The 20,483-nt window shown below is 47.1% G+C and overlaps 1 protein-coding gene across 1 annotated transcript in view; it reads right to left on the bottom strand.

The window, feature by feature from the left end:
• The window catches only part of ARHGEF26 (Rho guanine nucleotide exchange factor (GEF) 26), a 182,163-nt gene that overhangs the window by 6,907 nt on the left and 154,773 nt on the right, over positions 1–20,483 (bottom strand). Inside the window, exon 12 of the mRNA XM_006902100.1 lies at positions 16,441–16,650. Coding sequence (XP_006902162.1) covers positions 16,441–16,650 — 210 coding nt within the window. The remainder of the gene's footprint in view (positions 1–16,440; positions 16,651–20,483) is intronic.

The raw sequence follows: 20,483 nt of genomic DNA, 5'->3' as shown, positions 1-20,483 counted from the left end.
TAAATAAAATTTAAATATTAAAGTTAAGACAATATTTCGCCTGCTCTAAGAAAATCTCTTGGTAAGACGTTGCTGGAGTCACAGCAGGAAAAGGTACAAATGGTACAGTGCTGACAGACGTATTTAAACAAATAAGATGCAACTGGGCCGTGGCCAAGCAGGCCCGTCCTGCAGTAGGATGACTACATTGTAGAGAAACTGAGGACTCAGCCTTATTTATAGCATCGTCCCTCCCAAAAGGCCTGTCCTCCCTGGGGGTTCGAGGCCACCAACTGCTCCTCAGGACTAAGACAGAGAATGTTCTCCCAAGTGAATTCCTCTCGGAAACCCGCTGGAGGGTTCGCTGTGAGGCATTTCTTGAGGTTCAGTTCAGGACAGTGGGCGTTTGAAGGGCTTTGCTACGAGCAAGTAAAGTACCACTTCCTTTAACATAAGCCCCAGAAGATAGGTAAATTCCTGAAATCCTTTGTTGGGATCAAGTGTGATTTTTCACTCAGACCCACCCAGAATTTTCAAAGACAAAGGTGACTGAAAATGGCTTTGCAGAAGCCGCTCACGGAGAGCCTTCCCCAGGATGGTTCCCCACCAACACACCCCGGGCCCCACGTCTGGATTCCCCAGAGTCCTTCGAGGCCCCTCGACGGGCAGCCCTGGAGGCTGGACGCAGTCCTGCATCTGAGACCTTCCTGGCAGCACAGATCTTTACATTTCAGCAGAGGCCTCGCCCTGTCGCCCGTCTGCAGAAGCCCAGATGCAATCTCTCAGCGGTGGCATGCTGCCTGGATGCTAATAGCGTCCCTTAGACACGGCGGCCCCTCGCAGGGACTCCAGAGGACAGAACAAGAAGCTCCTTGTTGCCTCACTGAAAGGAGCCGCTTCTTGAAAGGGCTTCAATTGAGTCAGTCCCAGGCCCTCTTAGACGCTGTCAAAACCACACCACTTCCCCCTGGGGCTGCCCCAGCCCTGCCAAGGCGCTCTCACTCTCGCCCACCACCACGAAAGCTCTGGGTCTTTAAGGCAGGCCAGGGCCTGGCTGGGCTGCAAGGAGGCTGCGAGGAGGAATTCTACGAACAAGAGAAACCAGCCCTCGGGCACCATCAGACGGACCTCCTATTACACTCAGATCTCCTGCCAGGACTCATTCACTTGGAGCTCCTTTCTCCAGGAATGGTGCTGCGTGACCATGAACCCACAATTCTCCCTGCACCCGACCCACAGCCTTCGACGCTGTCCTCCACCGAGGGACAGACGAGCAATGCCGCACAGATCTCTGGTCAACCGTTCGGTCCCCAGGTTCACGTCTGCCTCATAACCTACCCTGCCGACTCCACAGCAAGGTCAGGGGCATCAAGCGAGGGAAACGACGTCCCCGGCCCTCTGAAGGGACAAACACTGACGGAAACACACAGAAAACCTAGTCCAGCGGGTGGTATGCTGAGCTGGAGGACGCCACTCCCAAAACAAGCGACTCCCAGAGAACAGGACCCCAGGCTGCCATCCTCCCATCAGCCCGAATGCACCGAGCACTGTAGGAAATGTTCTCTGTGACAGCACCTGGCACTGTATCTCACGTCATTAATTAAGCACAGAAGGCTTAAACGCAGTTTCACGAAGGTCACATGTACAGCCAAGTCCAGATTGTCACTGACCTTACAGGCTTGGGCTTGAAAAAGAGTGACATACATAGTTGTTATGTGCCAGCAAGTCTCCTGTGACTCGTAGCGACCCTGTGTACAACAGCCTAAACCCTGCTCTGTCCTGTGCCGATCACATTGCCTCCGACACACCTACCCCCTTTACCCCAGTCACTGAATCAATCCATCTCATCCAGGGTCTTCCTCTCCTGAGCTGTCCCTCCACCCTCCCACAGAGAAACTGCAAAGTCAGAGTTGGAATAAGAAAGAAGACTTCAAATGGCCACCCCCAGCCCCAAGCTCTCAACCCCTGACAGTTCTTGGGAGAAACCAGGGGAACTGAGCTGCTCTCAGCCTTCCTGCTGTCCCCCCTACCCCTCCAGGGAGCCCTCCAGGGGCTGTGTAGCCCGCAGTGAGCTTTGCTGTTAACCCACAGGCTGCAAGTCTCTCTCTGGACGTTCAAATCCCTTAGCAGCTCTGTGGGAAAAAGGATGGGCCGTCCCCTCCCTCTGGGAGTGACTGCCCCCGGAAACCAACAGAAGGTGGCCCAGTCAGACACTGACGTAACAGCAGTGAGTTAATAAGACTGACTCAAAATCACAGATGCCGCGGGGCCGAGTGGAAAGAAGCTGCGCTACAATCTGGAAGGCGCGTGGTTCGAATCCACCAGCTGCTCTGAGGGAGGAGGCTGGGCAATGTCCTCCCGTGTGACTTACGGCCTCTGAAAACCCACAGGAGGGTCAGCTATGGGCCAGTTCTGATCTGGTGGGACACAACAGCAACAAAGGGTACGTGTAGAAAAATGTGAAATAAAAGCCTTTAAAAAAAACCCCAACACAATGGAATACTACGCTGCATTGGAAAACAAGGAACTCATGCAGTATTATTCAAAATGGGTGACCCTGGAGGACCTTATGCTGAGTGAAATATCTCAGTCACAAAAGGGCAAATGTTGTATGGTGCCACTGTTGTAGAATGAGGCTGACATCAGGGTAAGTCTGAGAAAAACTGGATAAATTATGTATACTGCATTGAAGCCGGTGGGGGAGAGAACAGTTTAAAAATAATATATTTTAGGGCATTATGATTATCATAAGAGTTTGGAATGAGGGTTGCTGAGTGGAGTGTATAATCGGGGTGATGACGGGAGGGTGTGGGAGGATTGTATACCAATGAAGTTTTTCTTTTGCTTTTAAAGAAGAGAAAACTGGAGGTGGGGGTAGGGGTGGAGTGGGTGGGGAGAAAAGTGCAACAACGAATGAATGGAAATCCACAATCTCTGTAAATGTTCACTGAAATTCATAATAATAATTAAAAAAAATATTATGGGGGGAAAAACCCCAAAACAACCTGATTCAAAATAAAAAAGTCAAAGTCACTGCTAAAAAGTCAGAACTGACCCTCCAGGTTTCGGAAGCTGTGAAGCACACAAGGGGAGACTGTCCACCTTTCTCCTGTGGAGACAATGGTAGAATCAAACTGCTAGACACTCACCCATTTCCTTGTTGTTGTTGTTGTTGTTGTTGTTGTTGTTATGTGCTGTCGAGTCGCTTGTAACTCATAGCGACCATATGTACAAGAGTCCTAAACCCTGCTCTATCCTGTGCCAATCTCACTGTCTTTGACACACCTACTCTCACCACCCCAATTACCGATTCAATCCATCTGAAGGGTCTTCCTCTCCTGCGCCGTTCCTCCACTCTCCCAAGCATGATGTCCGTCTCCAAGGACAAGTCCCTCCTTGCAACATGTCCACAGTATGTCAGACGAAGCCTCAGAATCCTTGACTCCAGGGAACATTCTGGCTTCACCCTCTCCAGGACAAACCTGTTTGTTCTCCTAGCAGTCCATGGTATACTCAACACTCTTCTCCAGCACCACAGCTCAAAGGCATCAATTATCTTTGTATTGTCCCTAGTCACTGTCCAACTCTCCGATGCATAGCACGCAATTTTGAAGACTATAGTCCAGAACAGGTGCACCTTAGTCTTCAGCCTGATGTCATTACTCTTCAGTACTCTGGAGAGGTCCCCAACAGGCGACTTTCCCAATGCAATTCATCTCTTGATTTCCTGGCTGCTGGTACCAAGAGTGTTGACTGTGGAGCCAAGCAAACTAAAACTGTTAACTATCTCAATCTCTTCACCATCCATACTGATGCTGCCAATTGGCCCAGTGGTGAGAATCTCTGTTTTCTTGACGCTGAGCTTCAATCCGTACTTAAGACTTCAGTCCTTGACCCTCTGCAGCAAGCGCTTCAGGTCCTCCTCAGTTTCAGCAAGCAGCGTTACTACAGAGTACGCCAACACCAGAACTATTATCACGAATTCTCTCCCTCCCCACCTCCACTGCCCACACCATGAGACTCTCCAGTGGGTTTTGAGGTGCTCTAACCCGACTTTCAGCATTGGCTGGAGGATTGGAACCACAAGGGAGACGCCACCTGTGGGTAAGAAGCATAGCTCCCCTCAAGGGACGAGGCCACCGGAGCTCCCGAAACTGGTAGCTGACCAGATCCTTTGTTATTGTCCCTTCTCCAGCCCACAAGGTTACCTAGTAATTTTATAATTCCCACTTGATATGGAGATTTCTAAACTTCTCTACCTGCAGACTTTGAACAGGGGTTGGTTTTGCTGACCTTCCCGCAAATTCAGAGGTCTTTAATCACCCAGGAGGAAACTGTTCATCTGTCCCCCTGGGTGCAGCTGAGGGCTTTGAACTGTGTGCCTTTGAAATTGAAGCACAGCTTCTTCTCACTAGGCCAACAGAGCCCCCTTTGTTGGAGGTGAGAGAAGAAATCTTTAGCGCAGGATTGTTAAGGATCATGAAAATGGTCCCACCTGGTCATTCTCTAGCATAGACTCTTTCAATGAACTACGTCCTGAAATGAAATCTATCGTGGTGGTGGTGGTGTTAGGTGCCATGGAGTCATAGACGACTCATAGTGACCCTATGAACAAAAGACCTGAGCACTGTTCAGAGTTTCCGGAGGCAGACTATTTTGGAAGTGGATGCCACTCCTGCTTCCAGGCTTGTTTTAATCAGGGAGCTCCACCAAATACTGTCCACCATGGGTAACCATTATCACATTTGACACATCAGTGTCACAGTGTTTAGCATCACAGCGGCCACGAGTTACCTCTGAACAGCAATGCACAGACCAGTGCTATACCACCTAGAAGAATGTTTGACAAAAAAACAATGTGAACCAGGTCTGAGGGCCGCCGATTAAAATCACCCACCTTGGGCTTGGTAGCTTAACTCTCTGTCCACTACGCCAACGTAGCTCTATCATCGTTGTTATTGTTGTTAGGTGCCATAGAGTCATAGACGACGCATAGTGACCCTATGAACAAAAGGCCTGTGCACTGTTCTCTAGGATAAAAAATATGACTGTAACTACCGAGAGATACAGCTTTATAAAACACTTGTGCGATTTGTCTAGTTTCAACAAAACTGACCCAAGTCTAATAAAACTTCTAGCCCACTAAAAAAGTTCTAAGAGTTAAGCTTGCGGCGTGCTATTCAGCTACACCAGTGATTTCTTATTTATCATTGTTAATGTCAGGCCTAAAGTCTGTTCTGGAATCCCTGTGTTAACTCCAAGTGGGTCTGTTATCTGCTTCCTCACTGATAAAGCCTGGAGCTCACAGCCTGACCAGGGGCCTGTGGTGTCCTGCTTTCAGTAGCTGGTGAGGACCCAATGAGATCGGGCACTTGGACAGACACTGTACAAATGGGCTCAGCCGGCACAGAGACCCCTGTGAGGAGGGCTGGACTCTGCTCTGCTTACCTAAGACCCTGGTGAAAGCGGGGGGAGGGGGGCGCAACCTGACAGCAACTAACAACATGTAAATGCAAAGAGATCATGACTGAGCTCTGATCCTAGAGCTCTTGAGGAAGAAAACGCTGTTTACTACAAAAAACAGTTTGTCCACATGTTTGTCCACGTAAACTGTCTTCTCTAGATAACAGATTTTTCTTCTTTTTTTTTAGTTGTTAAAAAAAGTTATTTTATTACAATCCAAACAATGTTCAGGTGACGGAATTATTCCAACCACAGGTCAGTGTTCACTGGATACAATTACAACCAATTCCAGTTTTCCCATAACTGATGCAAAGTGAGAGCCTATTAAAGTTCCTTCCAACAGTAAAACTCACCACTCAAAGTTGTATGGAAGAAAATGTGATTGAGTCAAAAGCCTTGATTAATGTTTACTACATAATTAGTGATGTACATAAAAATACTACACAATATTTCTTAAAAACCAATTAATCTTAGCATCAAGACTGAAACAGACGGCCAGGCATGGAACTAAAAGAAGAACCCAGAAGCTTTTCTGGTTCTATAAATCCTTGTCTACTCAATTATTATCTTACCAGTAACAGGTGAGAATCACTCTTGAGACAATTATTTGAAGTCCTGCTTTGGAAACGAAGTACTATTAAAATTAGATTCATGATAAACAAGGTTCCCTAGTTGTGCAGTGGAGTCCAGTCCTCAAGAAATAAAGATGGAATTAACCATGACACTTGTAACATGAAGAGTTAAATTTCTACTACAGATGATAACAGATTTTTCTTAAAGGATAAATCGTAAGAGGACAGAGCCTGATCTACTATCTACTCTACAGGACTTCATTCTTCCCATTTATAGTCCTTCCTGTTGTTAATGAAATTATTCTCGGGCCCAGGAAGAGCCAAAGCCTCCTGCAAACAATGGTCCTTCATCAGAAGGCCTAGCACCAACCACACTCATGGGGCTCCTCAACTCTTCTCTGGAGGGAGAGGTTTTGGAAGGTGATTCTCACCTAGAGCGAGACACAAAGGGCTGTTCTCACTATGTGCCTAGGCGCCTCCTCACTGAGGTGGCAGACGCAGACAGCCCAGGACCAGGACAACACTGCCTTGGCAGCCCAGTGCGGTGCCAGCGGCAGCTGTCTGAGGGCCGACAAAGGGGGCTCTCCAGCTCCCACATTCCTAGGAGAGGCCCAGTTGGGGGAGAAATGACGCTCATAAACCCTTCTCCCTTTTATCTTTTCACAAAGCATCTTCTTTTGTACTCTTCACACACTGTTTGTCTCATTAAGGACTCAGGCTCCTTCACAGGCAAACAGAATTACCGTTAGAGGGACATTCCCCCCCCCCCAAAATGTTCACTCACATCAGGTGACCAACAAGTGAAAATTAGGATCAGGAGAGAGGACAGAGACTGGAGACTGAAAGGAAGCTCTATTGTCCTGCAATGTGGCTACTCGTCTAGCTTGCCCTGGATACGTAAAAGTTAATTACATTCATTGAGGTCAATGTAAAAGATATTAGAAGATTGCTATTACACAGGTTAGCTCATTAGAGACAAGGGTGGAGAACTTGACCTCAACATACTTTGGGTATGTTGTCAAGAGGACCAGTCCTTGGTGAAAATAATAATAATAATAATATGCTGGGAAAATGGAGGGTCAGAGAAAGAGAGGAAGAGCCCCACAGAGAAGGACGGTTAGAGTGTCTGCAGTGGGCAGCCGCAGGTCGGATGATGAGGAGAGCATGGGACAGGAAAGGCCCAGCTCCCTTGTTCACAGGGCTCTTATTACAGCACCACCAACATCTACAAGCTAAGAAGAAACAGACTGCACCGAGCTGGGGGATGACTGGTCACCGAAGCACTAACTGAAGAGCGGGGCAGAGGTCAGAGGCCCTCAGCTCATCGCTTCCCGGGAGGAATCAACTCTCAGCTGACTGTCCAGCAGGTCTTCAGAGGCTGTCAAGCACCCGGCAGGAGGCTGCCCCTCTTTCTCCCTTGAAGCCACCGGTGAAGTCTACCTGCCAGAAAAGGCTTTGCATCAGCAGCACCTGTCACCGAGGACTGTCCCACCAGAACTCCTGGTTAGAAGGCGATCAGAGGGCATTGAAACGGGTACGTGATGGGGGTTGACCTGGCATGAGGTGGCAGCCGCAGTCAGCTGTGGCGAGCCGGCCTCTGACTCCTGGTAACCCCTGGAATGAAACGCTGCCCACGCGCAAAACATCCCTACTGTCAGCTGGGCTGTGCAATCCGTGGGCTTTAGAGCAGCTGGTGTGAGAGGTGGATTGCCAGGCTTTTCCTCCTCGTTTGTTTTCAAGCCCCACTGAAACCAGCTCAGCATCATAACAACACGCAGGCCTCGGCTAGAGGGGTGCTGGCCGGGACTCAAACCTGTGTCTCCAGAGAAACCAGCAATGTGACTCCAGACAAGCTGGCAATCCTAACACACTGTACGTCACAGCCCAGCCAGACAACACGCTCACTCCTTCCAGCCACCCTCCCTGATGGCCAGGCACAGCAGAGCACTGAGGGGAAGCGTCGAATGAAAAACTAAATTTTTGAATACAACAGCTACCAAACATTATAAAAGTAAGATATTCTAAATTGGTCATCTGAGTGTCCACAAAGTTTTTCCTCATTAGAGCCTATGGACTTGAAAGGGGAAAAAAAAAATCCACATCGCAGTTACTTTTCCATTTAACAGCGTATGGCTTCCAAGGGTTTCCCTGCCAGAGGTAGAATGAGGCCAAGTTCAGTGGCAAGGTCGGGTTAGACTTCTCACTGGCTGCCAGCTTCTCAGAAGACTAAAATGTATTGCTAGAAAGAGCTCGGCCAGAGTTGAGAGGCACCAACTTTGGTGCTAACAACTTCAATGTGCTTTCTGTTAAGGCCAAACCTTCCTGGGGCTACATAAGGTACTTGGCTGCAATACCAAAGTTTACAGGTTCAAGCCTACCCAGAGGAGTGCCAAAAGACAAACACACACACACACACACACACACACACACACACAACTTGCTGAGTGCCAACAAGTCAAAGCTGATTCTTCAGCAGATTTTCAAAATCTGCAGTTAGGGATCTTTGCCAAATTATTGAGTAGTGATGTCAGTTTGAGGACTAAGGTGCGTCTGATTCAGGCCATGGTCTTTCCGATTACTAGCTATACATCCAAGACCGGGACAATGAACAAGGATGACAGAAAAAGCAGGTTGGCTGACACGGTGACTGCCGCAATGGGCTCTTGTGTGTCAGGAAGTGTGAGGATGGCGCAGGATAGAACAGAGTTCAGATCTTTTGTTCATAAGGTCACTATGAGTCATACTCGACTTGATGGCACCCAACAACAAGAAGACAAAGATTCTCACCACTGGACCAATTGGCAGCATCAGGATGGATGGTGAAGAGATTGAGATTGTACACAGCTTTAGTTTGCTTGGCTCCACAGTCAACACTCTTGGCACCAGTAGCCAGGAAATAAAAAAACGTATTGCGATGGGAAAGTCTGTGGTTAGGGACCTCTCTAAAGTACTCAAGAGCAATGGTGTCTCTCTGGAGACTAGGGTGCACCTGATACAGGCCAAGATCTTCACAATCACTTGTTAAGCATCAGAGAGTTGGACAATGACCAAGGGGGATAGGAGAATTGATGCCTTTGAGCTGTGGTGCTGGAGAAGAGTATTGAGAATACCATGGACTGCTAGGAAAACAAACAGATTCGTCCTGGAAAGGGTTAAACCGGGTGGCTGCTTGGAGGCAAGGATTCTGAGGCTCTAACATACTTTGGACATGTTGTGAGGAGAGACCCGTCCTTAGAGAGGGACATCATGCTTGGGAGGGTGGAGGGACAGCGCAGGAGGGGAAGGCCCTCTCTGAGGCTGATTGATTCAGTGACTGGGGTAATCGGGAAAGTATGTGAGGCAGAACTACAAAATCCTTGTCTCCAAGGAGCAATCCGGTTTCACTGTCTCCAGCACAGACCTGTTTGTTCTCTTGGCAGTCCATGGCATATTGTACACCCTTCTCCAGAACCACAACTCAAAGACACTGATTTTTCTCCTGTCATTCTTAGTCACTGTCCAGCTCTCTGATTCATAGCAAGTAACTGAGAAGAGCATGGCCTAGATCAGACACACCTTAGCCTCTAGACTAACATCCTTGAATTTCCTAATGCAATTCGTCTTTTTATTTCCTAACTGATGGTGCCAGAGTGTTGATTATGGAACCAAATAATCTGAAATTGTTAACAACCTCAATCTCCTCAGCTATCATGGTGCTGCCAATTGGCCCAGTGGTGAGAATCTCTGTCTTTTTGATGTTGAGTTTCAGTCCATATTGAAGACTGCAGTCCTTTACTTTACACAGAAAATGCTTCACGTCCTCCTTATTTTTGGCAAACGAGGTTATGACATCTGCATGATGCAGATTGTTGAGTCTTCCTCCAATCCTCATGCCACACTCCTCCTTACAAAGCCCAGCCCCCAGCATGCACTGATCTGCAGACAGACTGAAAATGTATGGGTAGAGGACGAATCCCTGATGCGCTCTTTTCCTGATTTTAATCATGTATTTCCCTGCTATTCTGATGACTGCTTCCTGGTCCAGGTATAAGTTTTGCAGGAGTATAATCAGATGTTCTGGGATTTCAATCCTTCATAAGGTTAGCTACAATTTGTTGTGATCCACGCAGTCAAATTCCTTTGCATAGTTAATGAAACACAGATAGACATTCCTCTGATAGTCTCTGCTTTCAGCGAACATCCATCTGACATTGGTTGTAATGATGTCTCTAATGCCATGGTCTCTTCTACAACCTGCATTTCTGGTAGTTCTCAGTTGATGCACTGTTTCAGCTTTTTTGTATAATCTTCAATGGGACTTTGCTTGTGTGTGATGTAAGTGATATTGTTTGATCATTTTCAAGACCAGAGTGGCTAAAACTTTATCTTCTCAATGAGATGGTAATGGGACCCAACAGAACATATAACAGAGAGAACATTTTTAAAACATTTGCTCACATCTACCCACACAACATCAAAGCACATCAACATTAAGCAAAATTTAAAGATTCTCACCACTGGGCAAACTGGATAATAACACCACTGGGCAAACTGGACAATAACAGATGGAGAAGAGATTGAGGTTGTAAACAATTTCATCTTGTTCTAATCCACATTCAACATTCTTGACACAGCAGTGAGGAGATCAAAAGACAAACTATACTGGGAAAGTCGGCTGTCAGGGACCTCTGCAGAGCGCTAAAGAGCAATGATGTCAGTCTCGGGACTAAGGTGTGCCTGATCCAGGTCATGGTATTCACAATTACTTGCTATCCATCTGTCAGCTGGACAATGACTAAGGAGGACAGAAAAATAATCAATGCCTCTGAGTTGCAGTGCTGGAGAAGAGTATTCAACATACCATGGACAGCTAAGAGAATAAACAAGTCTGTCCTGAAGAAGGTAAATCCAGGCTGCTCCTTGGAGGCAAGGATTTTGAAGCTGTCTCACATACTCTGGGTATGTTTCCAGGAAGGACCAATCTGTGAAGAAGGACATCATGCTTGGAAGAGTGGAAGGTCAGCACAGGAAAGGAAGACCCTGGAGGAGATGAACTGAAGCGTGATTGTGGCAAAGGGGACAAGTGTGTCGGCGACAATGAGGTTGGCTCAGGATAGGGCAAGGTTCAGAGCTACTGCTCAGGGTCACTCTGAGTCGTAGTGGACTTGATGGCAAATGACAACATCAACAACACCCCCCACGCTGAGGCACCTTGGAAGACAGACCTAGCAGCCGGCTTCTGGGAAGACCCAGCTGTGAAAAGCCTTTGGAGCAGTTCCATTCTGCATAAATGGACTTGGCATGAACTAGCAACGTCTCAACAGCAACTCAAGTGGAACCAATTTGCAAAACAAAAAACACTTTCAACGTAAACCAAAAACTCTATCTGCCTCAAACCAAAGAGCTCAGACCTGGGCTGTTCAACCAAGGTGGAAAGCAATCTGTTAGGCTTTTAAACAGCCTGGGAGTTTTGATTTTGTTTTAGGAACGTGCTTTTCAAATGTAATATATTTTCTTAAGTCATCAATGCTACCTTAAGCCTGTGTTGGTGTTGTTACGTGTATCACTGAGTCAGAACTGACCCATAGAGGACCCTCCAACAGGTTTTGAGAGACAGTTAATCAAAAGGAAGGAGATCGCCCATCTTTCTCTCATGGGGAAGCTCGTGAATTTGAACTACATGCCTTTAGGTTGGTAGCGCAATGTGCTCATATGTATTTGTCCATTTATTTGCTTCTCAGCTGCAACGGAGGGATTGTGGAGAGAAGAGGAGTGAGAATCACTCCTTCTGTGCCCGCGGAGACCTTTGCCCCCTCTGGAATGTTCTCTTGCGATTAATTAAATAACTAAATATGAGTCATGCCCGTGGACTTGGGGGTGACATAACTCGATATTCTGAGGACATGCTGGCTGAGGAAATGACCATCTACTCAGTCTACAGCAAGATCAAAAGGCAAGGGGGGTAGAATACGAACACTGCAGACATCCGGGGGGGGGGGGTAGCACCCGCCCTGGGTGTGACGAGAGCCAGCAGTCACTTTACTCTCTCTGTCCTCTTAGGAGAGCGAAAGAAACAAGTGGCAGCGATTACATAGATTACAAATGAAACCCTCAGGAAAAGCTCTGTAGATACTCTGGCAACGACTGAGTAAAGCACAAACCATCTTCATAACCATAAACAACAGAAAAATAAAATCAAAACCAACCCCACTTTCACCACTGCTAAGGGAGGGGAAGGAAATCTCAAGTTTCTGAGAACATTCTAGAACATCCGAGCACAATCTCCAAAGTGTCTGTGTCTCCCTCAACCTTCAAAAATCATACAGGTTCAAAGCATGCATGTATGGAACTCTCCTTTTCAGAGAGGCCTCCTCAATATTGGCAAAGGGTTCAAAGCAAGATTAGATAATGAAGAAACCCCAGTCCTCAGTCCTGGCCTTGGGTGTGCCCCATGCTGCTCACCAGGAGGCCCCACACCACCCACAGCCACGGTTCCCCGGGTAGCAGCCCCACACCGCCCACCTCCATGCTTCCTTCCCACAGCAGCCCCACGCCACCCACCGCCACGCTCCCCACAGCAGCCCCATGCCCCCCACAGCCACGCTCCCCACAGCAGCCCCATGCCGCCCACAGCCACGCTCCCCACAGCAGCCCCATGTCGCCCACAGCCACGCTCCCCACAGCAGCAGCCACAGGGAATGCTGTCTCTGCGGACGTCAGGAGCTTTCCACAGAAGCATTTCCTTGTTTTCTAAACAAAGACATCTGCAACCACTATGGAAGGCTGTATGGCGCTTTCTCAAAAAGTTGCAAACAGAAATACCATTTAATCCAGCAATTCTACTCCTGGGAATATCCCTAAAGAAACCAAAACTGCCATCCAAGCAGATACATGCACACCCATGTTTATCACGGCTTTGTTCACAATAGCAAAGAGTTGGAAACAATCCAAGTGCCCATCAACAAATGAATGGATAGAAAAGTTCTGGTATATTCACACAATGGAATACTACGCTGCATTGAAAAACAAGGAACTCATGAAATATTATTCAAAATGAGTGATCCTGGAGGACATTATGCTGAGTGAAATATCTCAGTCACAAAAGGACAAATAATGCATAGGGCCAGTGTTGTACAACGAGACTGACATCAGGGTTGAGGGAAAACAGAAAAGGAGGAGAGGAATGATATATATTGCATTGAAACAGATGAGGGAGAGATCTGTTTAAAAGGGACATAGGAATGGGTATTTTTGTCATTACAGAAGTCCAGAGTGAAGGCTGCACAGTGGAGTGGACTTGGGGGGAGGGATTGCCCAACAATGAAAGAGGTTTTTCTTTTTCTTTTCAAGGAGAAGAGTGATTTGGCGGGGAGGAGGTGGGCAGGGAGAAAAGTGCAACAATGAATGACTGGAAATCCTAAGTCTCTGTAAACTTTCATTAAAATTAATAAATTACACACACACACACACACACACACACACACAGAGAGAGAGAGAGAGAGAGAGAGAGAGACATCATGGCGCAGCCCCTTTGCTTATTTCTCCTCTCTGTTGGCTCTCAAGTTCATCTGTAATATTGTCTTGGGTATTTCCAAACCTCCAATCGACTGTGATACACAGACTCTGAGGACATCAAGCTGTCCCTCGTCGTCTTCTCCAGCCTGAGGGAAGCTACTTCCAAATGCCCAAACATGTAAACGATTTACAATTTCCACGTTTTTCGCATGGCTCTTTATAATGATCTAAGAACACCCTTGAGATGACTCTTTTCAATACTTGATTTAATTCTTTGTGCTTCTCTACTAAACAAAACAGTTCGAGAGTTTACTGTGGTCTTCGAGTTGTGATTTACCAGCTGCTGATCTATTCTAATCACAAGTTGTGTAAACCTTGATGAGCTTGGGGGTAGAATTAACTAGGAACACAAGAGGTCAAAGAATTAAGAGAACATCTCCCAGGTAGCTCTAGCGGCTAAGTTGTGAAGAATCGCCCTGATGAATGTCCTGAAAGGATGGAGTTCAAGTTCACCGTCTGCTCTGTGGGAGAAAGATGGGCAATCTCTTTTCATGCCATTTGCAGCCTCTGAAAACCCGCTGGAGGGTCAGCTATGAACTGGTTCTGATTCGACAGTATGTAACAACAACGAAAACTCCTTCTCTCCACTGTTCTCTTCTTGTAAGGATTAATGACGGACCCCTACTGGCAAAGTGGTGAAGGTCAGTAGTTTGAGCCCACCAGCTGCTTCTTGGGAGAAGAAGCGACACTGTCTGTAAAGAGTTACAGACTCGGGGAGCTCTGGTGGCCTAGTGGCAAGAAGCTGCACTGCAATCCCATAGATATGTGGTTCGAATCCACCAGATGCTTTGCCGGAGAAGGAGAGGCCATTTCCTCCTGTACCAGTCAGATCCAATTTGATGGTACACGCACAGAGAAAATAATAAAATTTAAAAAAAAAAGAGTTACAGACTCAGACACCTTATCGGGCAGTTCTATTCTGACCTATAAGATCCATCGAGTCTGAATCAACTTGGGCGACAGGTAATTACAGTTGCAAATGAAGGTTTCCACTTTCTAATAAAACAAAAATAGGTCCACGCAATGGGAGCTCTAGTGGTAAGAAGCTGTGCTGCAATCCCGAACACATGTGGTTCGAATCCACCAGATGTTCCATGGAGAAGGATGGGCAGCCTCCTCCCGCGTGATTAACTGACTCTGAAAACCTGCTGGAAGTTCAGCTGCCAACTAGACGGTACACAACAACAACAGCTCTCTGAATGGCCTAAATCACTACTGTTTGTTTGTTGTTGTTGTTATGTGTTGCTGAGTCAATCCAAAAGCAAAGCAGACATCCTGAAATCTGTGGCTGAAATGACAGGAGCTGCAGTTCCTTCTCACACTGAATGAGAGAAAGAGCTTTATATTTTAAGTTGCTAAATCACTTTGGCTGTTGGACAGATCAGTACATGTATTCAAACTAGGTATCTCTGTGGACAAAATTATTGGCTTTCTGCTATCTGACTGAAGGCTGCAGAATGACTTCAATTTTATGATCTAGAAAATTGAGAGCCTGGGCCTACACCACCAGTTGAGCTGAGGGCTTGGAGGGCAGGAGTCACATTTTGATCAATTATCAGAGAAAAAAAGACTTTGAAATATAAGGATCATTGAAGAATTGATGGCTTCCAACTGGGGTGTTGAAGAAGAGTCCTGAGTAGCCCAGGGAATTCCAAAGAACAAGCAGATCCCTCTTGGAGGGAGGGCAACCAGGGTATGCCTGAGAAACAAGAATGGTGACGTGTGGCTTCACATATTTTGGGCATGCTGTGAGAAGGGACATGTCAGAAGGGAGAAAGAAATCCCCGGGGCAAAGACGGAGAGGCAGCGAAAGGGAAGAAGACCCTCCAGTAAGACAGACTGACAGAGTGTGACGGTACAACGGGTTCTATCCTGTCAGAGACCGTGAACATGATACAGGATAGGACAAGGTTCAGATCTGTTGAGGCAGAGCTGACTGATAGCACTTAACAACAACTATAAAAATAAAAACCTGCACCACATGAAGCCCGGTGTACGCACCAGGGCTTAATTCACTGCCATCAAGTTGATTCTAACTCACAGAGACCCCACAGAACAGAGCCGAACTACCCCGTAGGAAGATTGAAGCTGACTGGTGGATTTGAACTGATAACCTTTCTTCCATGGCTAGTTTTAACAGTTGTGGCACCACAGTTCCTCACATTCACAGCAGGGCTTATAGGGACAAAAACTGACAGGATGTATGTCTGACATACACCAGACACTGAAAGAATTGTGAGAAAATCATATCCACGTGGCATCGAGACTGTATGTCTGGCATACAGCAGACACGCAGTATAGCCCCTGGAGGTGTCAATTGTGCTTGGCTGTTTCTGGTGTATAATGTCCTAACTGACGTTCTCCTGTTGGCTGGGGGTTTGAACCTGCTCGGTAGCACCAGAGAAAGGCCTGCTGAGCTGTTCCCTGAAATACGACAGCCAAGAAACCCTCTAGATCTGTTCTAACATCTGCCATGTCACTGGAAGTTATCACGAGTCACAATGACTCAACGGCCGGTGTGTTTGATTTTTCGGTTCACCCAGGGGGAGAGGAATGGGCTCGAGTATACCAGAGATGGAGCAAGACAGGGCACGTTTCAGGTCTGCTGTTCACAGAGTCGACACAGAATCAACACGAAGTCACCTCACAACAGAAAACCAAAGGGAAAGGTTGGCCGTTCAGGTCACTCCACAGGGTGAAGACTGCAGAGCAGCCCGGGCAGGGGCCTCCGGAGGTCGGAAAGAGCACAAGGCAATGCGTTCACTTGGGGTTTTGTTTGTTTGTTCAGTTGTTAGGAAGTTTGCAGACAGAAGGCCGCTAGGTGGGCAAAGCAGCAGCAGAAGGCCTTCAACTCCTCCTGTCCTGTACTTACTGCGTCTCTGTCCCCAGCAGCATGCCCACCTTCTCGTTGGCGTGGTTACTGAGGACGGTGAGTGTGAAGAGGTGGCTGGCCGAGCTCTGTCGTGAATACAGCATCGTGGAACTGTTCTTCCCCAGAGAAAAATTAAGGTCTTCACTGTCACAAGACTCCACCAACAGCTGATCCCTCAATGCGTAGTCGTTGACATTGTAGCTCTCTTCACTAGAAAGGAAGACAAAGGGAGAATGTCAGTTATGACATTATACACCGCAAGGCTGATCATTTTTCTGGTCACATTTTGACCCGAAATGAAGAGAAGCACACAGTGTACACAGAGGCGGATAATGTCTTTTTTAAAAAAATTGGCTTTTGAATTCTAACTACTGATTATGAATCAACATAAAATGAAACTGACCCCCCCTCTGCTGTTTGTTGGGTCAGTTCAAGCTCAGTGGGGCCTGGGAGGGCGGAGCAGAACTGCTGGAACTCAGCATTCCTCAGGCTGTAAATCCGCACAGAAGCCGACTGCCCCGGGAGAGCGCCTGGTGGGTTTGAACCAGCGACCTTTTAGTTAACAGCCAAGCACTTAACTATGGAGTTCCTTGAATCACTAGAAAGGCTCCCAAGTGAAACTTGATCATTACTGTCTTCTATAACAAACTAACTTGTATCTCAGGCATAAAGGCAAGAATTTTTATTCCAAAAAACAAAACAAGACACCAAAACCTCTAGGTTTCTTTTTAAGTCCCTGTTATAATGGGTGACATCTGCCTGCCTTTGGTAATTCTGGAACAGCCTTCTACACCTCCACGCTCAGGGCGAAGCAGAAGCCCCCGCGTCACACACACCCTCACACTCTCTGCAGCAATGGCTCGGCCTCAGGAGAGAGGCCACTCAGAGGTCTGCTTCGTTCTGGGAAGACGCCTAACTCGTCCCTCTCTCCAATATTCAGAGCCTCTTCCCCTTCTTCAAAACCTAGGACCATCACATCCCCTCCCCTCTCTCTCTCTTCCCTACAGAAACACTTGCTACTGAACCAGTTCTGACATGTGGCCACGCTGTGTGCCTCAGAGACCTGCACATCTGGTTTTCAGTGGCTGCTTTTCAGGAACAACAGGCCTTTATTCAGGTCCGTCGGGTGGATATGAACTGCCAGCCTTGTGACCGGCAACTGAGTGTGTTAGCTGCTTGTCCTGTCTAGCTGTTGGGTTTGATCAATGGTATCGTGTATGATTCACAGAGACCCTCTGAACGCCAGGTTCGAACCCTGTCCTATCCTGTGCCGTCTCTGTAATTTCTGACATACTTGTCCACTGCTGCAGTCACTGGGTCAATTTGTCCGGATGAACGTCTTCCTCTCTTTTTTCTGAGCCTCCACCTTTCCAAGCATGATGTCTGTCTCCAAAGAACAGCCTCTCCTAGCAGCATGACCAGAGTACGTGAGACAAAGCTTTGTCATCGCTGCCTCCAGGGAGCACTCTGGCTGTACTTTCTACAAGTCGTATCTGTTCTTTTGGCCATCCATGGGATGTTCAGTATTCTTCTCCAACACCACAACTCAAAGGCATCAATTCGTCTCCTGTTTTCTTTATTCATCGTCCAGCTCTCAGACACATAGTGATTGAGAAGACTGGCCTGCATCAGGTGCACCTTAGTCTTCAAACTGACAGCATTGCTCTTCAGCAGTTTGGAGAGGTCCCTTACTGCAGGCTTTGCCACTGTAACACATCTCTTGATCTCCTGATAACCAGGGGGCTGAGTGTCCTTCATTTTCCCAGGCTGTCATCCCCAGTGGCATTGTATATGTATGTATAATCTAGTCCATCAGTTCCTAAGTCCACCCCACGATGTTTTCTGGGAGCACACATGCAACTGTGCAGTTGTTGTTGTTGTGAGATGCCAACGAGTCTGCTCCAATCCACAGCCACCTGATTACGTACAACAGAACAAAACCAGGTCCGATCATGCACCATCCTCACAATCATGGCTCTGCTGAAACCTACTGCTGGAACCCTGTCAGTCATGCTGGGAATCCCTCTGAGTCCCACACTTGACTCTGAACACTCCCTGTACTTTCTGGATCTCCCCAGAGGATGGTGCCTCTGTGAAGGCGGGCTGCCAGGTGGAAGGCGCGCTGCCCGGTGGAAGGGGAGCTGCTGGCCTGCTTGATTCTCACCGCTCAGTCCAGGCGATTACTCTGCAAAGCACTTGGCTCTGAAGCTCAAACATCATCTTCTATCTCATAAATACTGCAATCCACAGATTTCTTGACCACTCTCCTTCTCCCCGCAAGGACTTCATTTCTGGCTGTCTTTCTTCAGTATTACTTCATTCACAGATCCTTGATGGCTTCAACTTCAATGTATCATACACTTCCACTAGCCTGGTCCCAGCCTCCTAGTTTCCGCGTCTGCAGTGACTGGACACTCTGGATCTTGGTTATCAGGAGATCAAGAGACATATTACATTGGCAAAGCTTGCAGCAAAAGAGCTCTCCAAACTGCTGAAGAGCAATGCTGTCAGTTTGAAGACTTAAGGCGCACCTGATGCAGGCCAGTCTTCTCAATCACTGTGCGTCTGAGATCTGGACTGTTTCACTTCTTTATTTTGGCTACTTGTTCAAGGTGAAAACCTAGACAAGCCTTATCTACCCACCCAACCCACTGTGACTCAAGGTGACCCCGCACTGGGTTACTGAGGCCATAGACCCCGCACTGGGTGGTTACTGAGGTTCTAAATCTTAAGGGAAGAGATTGCCTCGTCTTTCTTCCAAGAACAGCTGAGGGGTTCCAACTGCTGACCTCCTGGTTGGCAGCCTAACATTTAACCCATTATGTCACCACAGCCCTTTTCCCTACCAACTCCAACAGTCTAATTATCCCAATATCCAGCATAGCACACTGCCTATCAAGTCAAGCCCCTTGAGCTCAACTCATGGAGTCCTCAACTCCGACAATTTTTAACTCACCACTTCCTACAACCTCTTGACTCCATGCCGCTCACATCCTTTCATGTTCTGGTGGCCTAGTCAGAGTCGGAAGGGAGTTGTGTTGCCAAAGGCAAACCCAGCAGCTTTTCCATGGGAGAGAGACAAGCAGTTTCCTCTCCTGAGAGTTACAGCCTCTGAAAACTCGCTGGACTTGACAGCAATGAGAATGAGAATGAATAAGTTCTAAGCACTACTTGCATACACAACTCACCTCCTTGGCTGCACCTGTTTGGTAACCTCAACATGGGAAAGACCAATAAATAAACATTGCATAAAATGGGTGGATATGCTAGGAATTAAAGTATATTCTAGGAGCAACACCCTGTATCTAATTAACAATAATAAATGCAAATGTATGAACTCAAGGGAGGCAAGAGAAATGAGAAATTCTTGGACCCAATTAAATGTGCTAGAAATTTCAGAATAAGCCCCTACGGCCACAATTTTTGGCACTTTCTTTCATTTGGTGTTGACTTTTGTCAATCATTCTTTTTGCTTTGCTCGAAAAAAATTTACCACTCTCCAGCTTAGTTTGATGAATTTGTCCTTCAAAAACAGCGAACACAATTACCATCTATAAAAACCAAACACTGCCTTTCTGATCAAGCTTATTTGTAGTGAAGGTAGGCATTTCCTAGAGAGAGTGTTCAGAGCAGCACAGAATCTATAAAACACACAGCTAAACCTAAGACACATTAGAGGCGGATCTCTCGACAGATGCAATGACTTAGAACCCTAATTCCCCTCTCTCTGTGAACCCACACTCAGTTAAGTACAAAGCTGGCTGCGCTGGGTTGGGAAAGAAACCACTTTCTTGGGGGAAGCTGATGCTAATCAGACTTCCCTGTGTTTGGCTCTCTCATTTAACAAACATATGGTTTACATAGTCTCTCAAACAATTTGGATCATATAATTAGGAAGTTAAATTGTTCAGAAAATGGCAAATGGAAAAAACACCTTTCCTCTCGTGGAGAGGTTTATATGTAGACTTCCTCTAATTGTCTCCTGTGTGCTCCAAGTTCACCAGCTGCTCATCAAGGCTGTCTGCTTTGTACAAGCAGCCACT

The sequence above is a fragment of the Elephantulus edwardii genome, unplaced genomic scaffold (genome assembly GCF_000299155.1).
Source record: "Elephantulus edwardii isolate Elephantulus edwardi_28Jun2011 unplaced genomic scaffold, EleEdw1.0 scaffold00368, whole genome shotgun sequence".
Lineage (NCBI taxonomy): Eukaryota > Metazoa > Chordata > Mammalia > Macroscelidea > Macroscelididae > Elephantulus > Elephantulus edwardii.
This window is presented reverse-complemented; position numbering and strand designations above follow the sequence as displayed.